Consider the following 10,981-nt stretch of genomic DNA (forward strand, 5'->3'; position numbering starts at 1 on the left):
TGGAAGATCACTTTTTCTTAAAGATGTGTTTGTTTAAAGAGTGACACATTTAAAGAGAGAGAGGGAGATCTTCCATCCCCAGATGACTGCAATGGCAGGTGCTGGTCCAGGCCAAAGCCAGGAGCCTGGAACTGCATCCAGGTCTCCCATATGGATGCCAGGGGCCCAAGCACTTGGGCTGTCCTCTGCAGCTTTCCCGGGCCACGCCCAGGGCACTGGATTGGAAGTGGAGCAGCTGGGACTCCAACCAGTGCTCATATGGGATGCTGGCCTCACAGGTGGCAGCTTAACCTGCTAAAGGCACAACACCAGCCTTCCCTCCCCTGTTTGTTTGTTTATTTTTTTCATTTATTTTGCTGTTTACTATGGAAAGTTCTAAGCCACTTAAAAATAGAAAAGTACAGGGGCTGGCGCTGTGGCGCAGCGGGTTAAAACCCTGGCCTGAAGCACCGGCATCCCATATGGGCACCAGTTCTAGTTCCGGCTGCTTCTCTTCTGATCCAGCTCTCTGCTATGGCCTGGGAAAGCACTGGAAGATGGCCCAGGTCCTTGGTCCCCTGCACCCACGTGGGAGACCAGGAAGAAGCACCTGGCTCCTGGCTTCGGATCAGCTCAGCTCCAGCCATTGCAGCCATCTGGAGAGTGAACCAGCGGATGGAAGACCTCTCTGTCTCTGCCTCTATAACTCTTTCAAATAAATAAAATAAATCTTTAAAAAGAAATAGAAAAGTACAAAGGACCCCCAGTTACCCGTCACCAAGACCAAACCCTTGTGAATACTTTGCCCTTCTGCCTGATGCTGGAACACTGGTCAGGGCACTCCTAGCAGAGGGGGAGGGTAAGTTGGGACAGCACTAATCAAGGCAGCTGCCTGGAGGAGGGGCCCTGGAGCCAGTTCCAGAAGGTGCAGCGAGGTAGGGTTAGGGGATCACCCTGGTTGGGGAGGGGTCTCTCGCCGTGTTGAGCGCCACGTGTACCCTCCCCAGCCGCCCCCGACCTGGTCCTCAACGCGGAGATGGTGCAGCAGACCGCCTACCTGGAGGACCGGCCCATGATCATGCTGCAGTGCGCCATGGAGGAGAACTGCCTGTCGGCCTCGGCCGCGCTGACCGACCGCAACACGGGCTACCGCCGGCTCCTGCGCTTCTCCTCCCAGATCCACAACAACGGCCAGTCCGACTTCCGGCCCAAGAATGGCCGCCACGCCTGGATCTGGCACGACTGCCACAGGTAGGCTCCCCGGCCGCCGGGCCCCGTGCGCTGCAGGCCCCAGGCAGGGGGCGGGTTCAGAGTCTCCGGGGTGGCTTACAGAGGGCAACACGACACAGAGGCCCATTCACGTGCCAACGCCCCCTTCATCAGCCTACAGTCCCCACAGGGCACTCGGGTTGAGCGATTGGAAGCCTGCAGCCAGCTCTGGCTGGAGCCCCCAAAAGCCGCCCACCTTCCAGCAATGTGCCACCCTGGGCCAAGTCCAGCTGCGGGGTCAGATTCTGCACTCGCTCCTCGGGTGACCGTGTGCACGGCAAATCTGAGAAGGCCTGGCCTGCATGGCCCCGTCCGGCTCTGTTACGTGGCCGCCACGGTTGGAAGCAGAGGTCACATTTACAGGGACCCCTGCTGGGTGCCAGGCCCGTGGCCTCCACAGAGGACACAGAGGTTGGGTGTCAGATCGCTTGCCCAGGAAAGCTTCCAGGAGTGTGCTGTCCAGGAGGGACCCGCTGGGGTCCATGTGACCTCAAGTGTGCCTCTTCTCTCCAAGCTGTGCAGAATCCTTGTCACCTTTGGCTGGGTGGCCCGTCACAGCTTAGGGTCTGGTTGCGTGTGGGTGGGTTTGGGTTCAGTCTTTGAAGAGCACTGTGATACAATTTCAGGGTGTCTGGTTTTCCTTCAAAACGAGATCTGAATGCTGGGAAAAGTCCTGATCGGCCAAAGAGTTTTGGTCTTCATTATTTTTTAAGATTTATTTTACTTATTTGAAAGGCAGAGTCGGGGCGGGGGAGAGAGAATCGATCTTCCATCTGCTGGTTCCCTCCCCAGATAACCACAATGGCTGGGGCTGAGCCAGGCCAAAGCCAGGAGCTTCTTCTGGGTCTCCCACACCAGTGCAGGGGCCCCAGCACTTGGGCCGACCTCCACTGCTTTCCCAGGTGTATTAGCAGGGAGCTGGATTGGAAGTGGAGCAGCCAGGACTCGAATTGGTGCCCATGTGGGATGCCAGCTCTGCAGGCAGCACCTTTACCTGCTATGCCACAACGCTGCCCCCACACACATTTTTTTTTTTAAAGATTTATTTATTTGAAAGGGAGAGAGAGAGTTTTGGTCTTTAGACAGTGGCACGCTGGTCATCTTTGGGGTGGGAGTCACGGTGGAGTCGGGGTCCCAATCATCTCGGTTGCCTGGTTTCCTGGCACAGCGTGTGGGAGGCTGCCCAGTGCACAGCGGCCACCGGGTCCAGTCACCCTGGGGCCTGCGTCTGCGCTCTAGGGACAGCCCTGTGGTGACATCAGGGCCAGGTCCCTGTGGTCTGCAGCCCTGGAGTCTCCGGGTGGCCCTGCTCTTCCTGTGGTCTGACTACTTTGCCCACAGATGTTCCGTCCACGTGCGGGAGGGAGGAGCCGAGAGGAACGCTCGGTCTCTTTGTCCAACTCCCCTCCTGGCCCTAAACGAGAAGCTCTGGCCACAAGATCCTAGGGACTGTTGGGGGCCTCTGGCCTCTGGAATCCGGGGGACTTCTCCAGGCTCCATGGAAGGGCCGTCCAGAAGGTTTCTGGCCTCAAAGGCAGCTGGGAGCTGGCCCTTCCTCTCCTCCCAAAAAAAAAAAAAAAAAAAGTTTCCAGAAGATTCCACCTCCCATTTCGGCAGATTTACGGATGCTCCGAAGCCCATTCTTTGCAGCCAAGTGGGAGAGCCCTGGATCCGGTCGGTGTGAATGGGAGAAAAGTGCTGGCCCAGGTTTAATTGAGGCCGCAGTGAGGCCCAGAGCTGCGTTCTTGGAAAGCCCGAGGCTGGAACCCAAAGAGTCACCGGCCTCGGAAGCTTCCTCGCCGACCAGACAGAGCAAATGCCCTCGAGTGGTTCTCTTGCCACAGCCCTGTGCCCTCAGTTGCTGAGCGGGATGCGGCTCCCGTCCTGCCTCTTACAGCCCAGAGAGTGCTGGCTGCACCTGCTCACAGCCAGCAGGGGCCAGACAGAGCTGGGCACTGCTGCACGGGAGAGCAGCCCCTTGCTGTGCTCGGGGTGGGGGTGGGGGTGGCTGTCCACCTCGGGGAGGCCCCAGGAGAGCAGCTGGGAGCGTGGGCTCCTGCACAGTGAGGGGTAGGGGGACTGTCCGAGTCGGAGGTGGCACCACTGCCAAGGGGGCACTTCCTTCACTCGCCTCCCTCAGTACGTCTGGAGGGCTATGTCCCTGCCAGAGGTTGCCTGGCCCTTTGGGATGGAAGGCAGAGCCAGCAGAGGGGTCCGTGGCTTTGTGGCAGCACCTCTGGGGGCTGGAGAATGCCACCGGTGTCCCTGAAATGGGGACAAGCACACTGGCCAGCCATGACTGTCACGGCGGGGGTGGGGGTGGGGGGACAGCCGTGGGAAAGGTGCTGGCCCCAGCCATCTGATGCACTGACTACTAGTAGCAGTCTCTCTGTCCCATGGCCTAGGAAGGCATGCTTACACCCCAGCCTCCGCCTTCCTGGGAGCCAGCCTCACCTGTCGCCAGGTACAAGACCTCTCCCTGGGAGAGTGCCAGGCAGCTGCGGGGTCCCTTAGTCCTTTTGTGCATACCCCAGTGGCTCCCATCACGCCCCAGGCCCTTCTGCCTGCGGTCAGTGCCCTGGGATGGCTTAGCCAGGCTGCAGTCCCCAAGGTCAGCCTGGGAAGAGGAACTGGACCCTCCTGGCGCTCTGGGAGCTGCCCCACCTCCCGCTGTGTGCACCTCAGGGGCCCAGGGGCCCACACCTCCCCGCCCAAGGATTCTGCAGGGAGAAAAACCAAAGCTTGGGAGGCAGAGCGGCGGGCGAGGGCGGCCCCGTCTGCGGGTCCAGTTTGGGTGCCGCACTCTTGCACGTCGCCGGCGGAACATCGGAAGCTAACCCGGCTGCTGCCCTCCCCGAGGGTAAACACACGGGCAGAATAAGCCCCTCTCTGAGCGGCACAGACATTTTCTAGGCAGTGAGTCAGACCTCATGTCTCACCCCGCTCCTTCCAGAAGCCAGAAGAGCCCTTTCCAAGCCGTCCGCTCCAGTGGCCACAGAAGGCCTCCTTGTCAAGGCTTCTCGGCCGGCCCCTGGCTCCGTCCATCCATCATCCATCCATCCATCCATCCACGTCACTTTCCCCACATGCAGGAGTGACCTCCAATGGGGAGGGAGGAAGCCCAGCTTAGCAACCTCGCGTGGTATTTTTAGCACAAGCACACACCCAGAGGGAGGGAAAACCTGTCCCAGCCCCCCCCCCCCCCCCCACTGCCTGGAGGTGCTGGGAGCTGCTGCCGGGCTGCGAGCCCCCGGGATAGCAGGAGGTGCAGCCGGCAGGCGCAGGTGATAAAGGGCTCCCTCTGTCGCAGGCCTCCGGCAGTGCAGCTCCCAGGGCCCTGGACACAAGTTCAGGTGGAGCAAAGTGAGCTGGGGACTGCCCCTTGGATGCCAGCACCCTGTTCTCTGGGTGTCCCCGTTTTCTCAGTGTGTCTGTGTTGATGGGGGTCGGCGTGGTGCCAGCCTGAGTGGCAAGGTGGCCCATGCCACAGGCAGCAAGCACGTGTGGCAGCTGCCTTACCCCCTGTGGTGGCCCTGATCCCAAGCCCCTGCCTGCACCCCCACTTCCTCCCGCGCGACAAATGGACCCTAACTCAGAGTCGGCCAAGGGCTCTGCACCCAGCTCCCAGCAAAAACCCCCACCCCAGGGCGCACCTTGCTGTCTCCCCCACCCCCGTGCCACATGCCCTTGGCCCTCAGACTTGGGGCTGCACCCCCCTCAGGTGCATAGCCAGCCCAGGGTGAAGCGCCCAGCCCTGCTTTGTAGTGCTTTCCCACCCCCACGTCTCCCAGTCACCCACTCCCCTCTCCCTCCCGCCTCCCTATCATACTCCCACCACCAGTTTCCCAAGCCACCCAGCCGGGACTACGCGACTACGCGACCACGCGACCACGCGTTGAGTCTGGAAGGGCCATGGGGCCAGATGAGCGCTTCTCAGAGGTCACGGCTTACGTGACAGCACGCGGGCGCCCTGCTAACGGGCTCACCTGGCCGTCCCCAGCACCCCTCACAGGCTCACTCAGCAGAGCAAAACACTGAGGCTCGGCGCGGGGAGTGGGCTGAAGCAGAGCTCTGCTGTGTCTTCCCCACGCCCCCCACCCCCTCCTCTCCTGGGCCAGCCCCTCTTTTCTGGGGTGTGCTGCGGCCAATGTGGACATAGCTGGCACGGATGGCCAGGGAGACCACTGCTTGCAGGTGGAACCTGACCTCGGGGCCCTCTCCCTCTCTCTCTCTGTCGCTCGCTCACAGGCACTACCACAGCATGGAAGTGTTCACCCACTACGACCTGCTGAACCTCAACGGCACCAAGGTGGCCCAGGGCCACAAGGCCAGCTTCTGCCTCGAGGACACTGAGTGTGAAGGAGGTAGCTGTGGGGGGCCCGGGTGCTCCCACCCCTGCACCCACCTGGCTGGAGCCCCAGCCTGGCGCTGCACTCTGTCACCCTGGCTGATGCCGACTCCCCACGTAGCCTCTCTCCTCGCTGGGCCTTCCACAGCTGTGGCTGAGGGCTGGGGATGTAGGCGACACCTGTTCTAAAGGCCTGGATCCCCCAGGGCTGTGCCGATGGACACCTCTTTAGTACACACGTGCCTCCCGAGGTGCCTGGCACGGCAGCCACTGACATGCCACAGCACACGGCTTGGGCGCACCTGTGCCCAGGCCAGGGGTTCACGAGACAAATCAGACCTGAGCCCACGCTCCAAGTGCTGATGGCCCAGCAAAGACACGGGAAAACCCCCGGATGCACACGTAGTCCCTGTCCAGGCTAAAGACTTCACAGAAAGGCCAAGGTGGACCACAGTGGTCAGGAAGGGCTTCCCGGAGGCGAGGGCCTGCAGGGAGTCGGGGGTGGGTAAGGGAATGGAGTGGGCAGTTCCCCCGAAGAGAGAGCAGATCAGAAGCCCACACACGGGGAGGATGGAACGCTGCGGGGGCCTGGGGCAGGAGGAGAGGTGGGGCTCCAGGCACGTCGGCACCTGGCGATGCGCTTCCCTCCCCGCAGACATCCAGAAGAGTTATGAGTGTGCCAACTTCGGCGAGCAGGGCATCACCATGGGCTGCTGGGACATGTACCGCCATGACATCGACTGCCAGTGGGTAGACATCACCGACGTGCCTCCTGGAGACTACCTGTTCCAGGTGAGGCGGGCGGCCATCCAGGGGCTCCGAGGCCCCAGGCGTCTCAGGGTGTCATGGACTATTAAGTAACCTTGGAGTTGCCTAATAGTTACCTTGGAGCTGCCTGGGACGCCACCTGGAGTTGCAGATCAAAATGCACCTGCAAGCCAGACTCAGTGCTCAGAACAGAGCGGCTTCCGTGGGCTCTAAGGCACCCCACCCCTTTGGCCTCCTGATTGGCTCCTCTGTGCTCCCATCTCCCCCCGGGGCCTATGCTGTCAGTGTTGAAGTCAGCTCCCTAGAGAGCCAGGCCCAAGGCAGAACCAGGAGCCCCCAGCCCCACCTCCTCCTGCAAACAGCTGCGTGCTCCAGGCAGAGCCCATGAGGCAGGGGAGCCGGGGGGTGCCCTATCCCCAGGGCCTTCCCTTTGGGTCACTGGGGGCACTCTGCCCACAGAGCCTTCCTGCCACGCTCTCCCTCTCCCCACCCCCACCTGTCTCGCCATCCAGCCTGACCCGCTGGGTGGCACGGTGGACCAGAAATGTGTCATTCTGCCTGGAAGCTTTGACCCCAGCAGGGGCATTGAGCCAACCCCGGTCCCCACCCATAGTCCTCCCAGGAAGCACCACCTGCAGCCGTGGCCACAGAGGGGCATTTGCAGAGGTCTCCTGGGCGGTGGTGGAGGCTGGAAGTCAGACAGCAGCACTTGTGCAGCCCGAGGCCAGACCACAACCGGGGGATGGAGGGAGTGCGCTTAATTTTAGAAACACGGACCCTCGTGGCTCAGCGCACGTAGGCGGTGCCTGGCAGGCATGTGGGCGAGTTGGCATCCCCACAGCTTCTGACGAGCGCCCTCTGGAGTCACCGTGGAGATACAGGATGGGGAGGGGGCCTGAATGCGCCATCCACCAGCCCCCTTAGTCTCGCCGCCAAGGGGATCACAGTTCTTTCCACTCTGCAGCCAGGCAAAACCCAGGCCCAGCAGCGCCCTACTCGGTGCTCCCAACTCATAAACCCTACAGTTAGCAGGTGCAATCCACGCTCTGATGAATCTTGGGACACACACACAGCTCTGGCCTAGGGAGTCGCTGCACACGGTGGGCTGCCCGTATCACAGACGCCAGGGCCTGCCGCTGAGGACAGGAGAGGAGCAAGGAGGAAGCGACTCCCAGGCAGGGCTCAGTGTGTGTACCAAGCCTCAGGGGCGGGGCCCAGGGACCCAGGAGTCCTTGCTTTATCCTTGTTCTCGACGCTCCCTGGGCTCACAGAATGACAGGAGCCTAATGCCCATGGCATATGATGGGATCAGGGAAGACCACCTATTGCTGCCCCCTGGTGGGCCACCCTGGCCCTGGAGCAACCCACGCAGGTCCTTGCTGTGTTCCTCTGTCCTTGGATCTGTGCTGCAGGCACGCCCAGGGCTGGCCAGGAGATGCCTGGGGACAAGGGGGACAGCTAGAGTTGTCAGGTAGGAAAGAGATCAAAGGAGAGGCAGGCCCCCTGCAGTCCCTGGCCCTCCCCAGGCCAAGGCCCAGTGCTGGGCGGGGCTGGCCTCAGTTCCTGCAGCATCGCTGTGGGCAGCTCCAGGGTCGGGTCCGGGCCTTCCTCCCCGTTTCTAAGCCCCTTATCCCAGATCTCCCTTTCCTGGCCGTTCACAATGAAGGCCGTTCCTGATCCTGCAGCCCTGGGTGTGGCCACTTAGCGGGGCCAGTGCCAAGGAAGGGAAGGGAAGGAGCCAAAAGGGGGTTCCAGCCCCGGATGGATCAGCAGAGCAGGAAGGGACTTAAGGGTCGCCCACTGTGACCCATCATTCTCCAGAGCAGCCCAAGGCCCGGCGAGAAGGGACCTGGCCAGTCACCCAGGCAGGGCCAGTGCCTGGCCTCCTGCCACCCAGCCCTCCTCCCTACCCCCCTACTCCTCTGTAGCACCTGGCTCAGGGGCCTTCCGAGAGCACCCATGGGAGGGTGGCAGCTCCTGGAAGGCCTACCCTTGGTGGAGGCACAGGCATTGTTTGTGCACACTCATGTCACACCAAGGCGGACAAACCGACCCCAGGAGGCTCCCCCAGGCTGCTCTCCTCTCCGCCTCCCCCAGCTGCTCTGGGACCCCAGCACCTGCCATGCCTCTCCCACCGTACCCCCCACCCCCGCTCCCTGCATTGTCTGGAAGCCGGAGGCATCAGCAGCTTCCTCTGATTGATCTCCCCCCACCCCACCCCAGGTTGTCATCAATCCCAACTACGAGGTCTCCGAGTCCGATTACTCCAACAACATCATGAAGTGCAGGTGCCGCTACGACGGCCACCGCATCTGGATGTACAACTGTCACATCGGTAAGGCCTCCGCCCTGCAGGAGACGGGCGGGAGCAGCCCTGCTTCCCTGCTCAGGAGGGAGCCCAAGTCTTCACCAGCCAGCTGTGGCCAGCGAGTGCGGAACCCCAAGCTGCCTAGTGGCTGGAGCTGATGCCACCGCTGACTCAGGCCGTGGTCTCGGCAGCCGTGGTCTCTGCGTGTGAGGGTTCCTCTGTCGAGAGCTGGAGGCTGGTGACTCCTGGTCTCTGCTTAAAGACCCTCTCCCCTTGGGCCGTGTGACTTGGGAAATGTGTGTCAGTTTCCGGTCATTATAAAGGGGGAGAGGTTCCCTCTGACTGGCAACTGTGCAGGTTCACAGCACACGCTCAGGGGTGGCCTCCGGGAATGGTGTTCCCGCCCGCAGAGCCCAGGGGTGGCACAGAGCATCCCGTGTATGTGTGTCTCCATGTCTGGGTCTCTTACAAAGGTCAAGAGGGCTCACGGTGAGTCCCAAGGCCCCACCTCTAATCACAACCGAATGAGGTGTCTGCTCGCTTGGCTCCGCCAGCATGGGACCCTGGGATTTAACCTCCTTGTGAATTCTGGGGTGGGGACGCGTGGTGTTTAAACCAAACCATAGCAGGGCACAAAGGGAAAGCAGTTTGCTCCTCTGCAGGACAAGTGCACCCCCTGCCCCCCATGAAGGTACAAAGGAGTCACCCACTCACTGAGCTGTTAACAGAGCACCTGCTCTGTGCCTGGCCTGGAGGTGGTGGACGCCAGTTCCTGCCCTCCCGGAGAGACTGCTGGGGTCAAGTCCTGGGGCAGGGGCTGAGCGTCTCATGGCCCCCCTTGCCTCCCCCCCGCCCACTCTGCAGGTGGCTCCTTCAGCGATGAGACAGAACAGAAGTTTGAGCACTTCAGTGGACTGCTTAACAACCAGCTCTCCACGCAGTGAGGAGCCGCCTCGTGGCCACCTCTGTCTTTGGGCCACGCCACACCTTCCTGTGACTCCCCCCACGCCCCCAGGGACAGAGTCGGCCCGATGGCCACATCCTCGTCCCCCAGAGCCCCCAGCCGTCCAGACCCCTGCAGCGTGTCCCAGCTCAGGAAGAAGGGGACGCGCCCGTCATTCTCCAGGTGCTGCTGTCTGACCTATGTATTCAAAGGCCTCCAGGGCTGGGACCCACCCACAGGGCTGTGCGAACTGAGAGCCAGCGTTGCCCACGCCGCCAGGTGCACACCCGGGCCATCACAGCTGGTCCCATCCACACCACGGCCCACGGAGGCCTGCCGTGGCCCAGCCCTCCACAGAAGACCTGGGCCATTTTCTCAAGGTGCACGTGGGTGAACGTGACCCCACGAGTGGTCAGGCTGAATCCCGTTCCTCCCCCTCTTTGGTCATTTCCAGCAAACTTGAATATCTACACCTCTATTCCAACTTAACCAACTGCCTCTACTCTAGTCTACAAATAGGATCGCCCCCTTGTCCACGAGAGACCGTTCCTAGGCCCCTAGAGGAAGCCTGAAGCCACGTACGGTACTGAACCGTGGGTACACCGTGTGTCTTCCGGTATATACTCACCTAGGATAAAGTTTTATTTAGGCACAGGAGGGGATTAGTAGCTGGTAGCAGTAAGATAGAACTGTAACAATATATTGTAATAAAAATTATGTGAAAATCGTCTAAGTATTTCCTGTGCTTTCATCTCTTCACTTGGAGGATGAACTTGATGGCTCGCCTTTGGCATAGCAGGAGCATCACTGCTCCGGCTTTGGGGCCAGTTAAGTAAACGCAGGGTTACTTGGACACAAGCACTGCAATCCCATAATAGCGCTAACTCAGTGGCAACTGAGACATGGCCTGTATATGCCTAACAGGCAGGTAGCGTATACAGCATGGATACACTGGACGAAAGGATGACTGACATCCAGGCTGGACAGAGTGGAACAGTGACAGCTTCCACCATGCTACTCAGGAGGGCGTGCAACTTACAACTTATGAATTGCTTATTTCTGGAACTTTCCATGTCATTGTCAAGCTGTAGGTAATAAACCATGGAAAAAGAACCCATGGATGGGAGACCATTGTATGTATGTTCTCTGATTAACTCAGAGTTGGGGCCTCTCTCCCCACCTTATTTTTCCAAGATACTATTGTTACGTTTCTACAGCCTTTAGTAGCATTTAATATCGAGCATCCAAGGACTGGCATAGTGGCACAGTGGGTCAAGCTGCCACCTGTAATGCCGGCATCCCATATGAGTACCAGTTCAAACCCCAGCCACTCCACTTCCAATCCAGCTCCCTACTAATTTCCCTG

At 60.5% G+C, this 10,981-nt stretch overlaps 1 protein-coding gene across 1 annotated transcript in view; it reads left to right on the forward strand.

Moving 5' to 3' along the window:
• Positions 1–10,351, forward strand: part of LOXL2 (lysyl oxidase like 2) — an 80,026-nt gene extending 69,675 nt beyond the window's left edge. Inside the window, exons 10-14 of the mRNA XM_062199373.1 lie at positions 987–1,230; positions 5,497–5,612; positions 6,252–6,388; positions 8,588–8,699; positions 9,537–10,351. Coding sequence (XP_062055357.1) covers positions 987–1,230; positions 5,497–5,612; positions 6,252–6,388; positions 8,588–8,699; positions 9,537–9,616 — 689 coding nt within the window. The 3' untranslated portion in view covers positions 9,617–10,351. The remainder of the gene's footprint in view (positions 1–986; positions 1,231–5,496; positions 5,613–6,251; positions 6,389–8,587; positions 8,700–9,536) is intronic.
• The last annotated feature ends 630 nt before the right edge of the window (positions 10,352–10,981 follow it).

Source organism: Lepus europaeus, chromosome 8 (assembly GCF_033115175.1).
Source record: "Lepus europaeus isolate LE1 chromosome 8, mLepTim1.pri, whole genome shotgun sequence".
Lineage (NCBI taxonomy): Eukaryota > Metazoa > Chordata > Mammalia > Lagomorpha > Leporidae > Lepus > Lepus europaeus.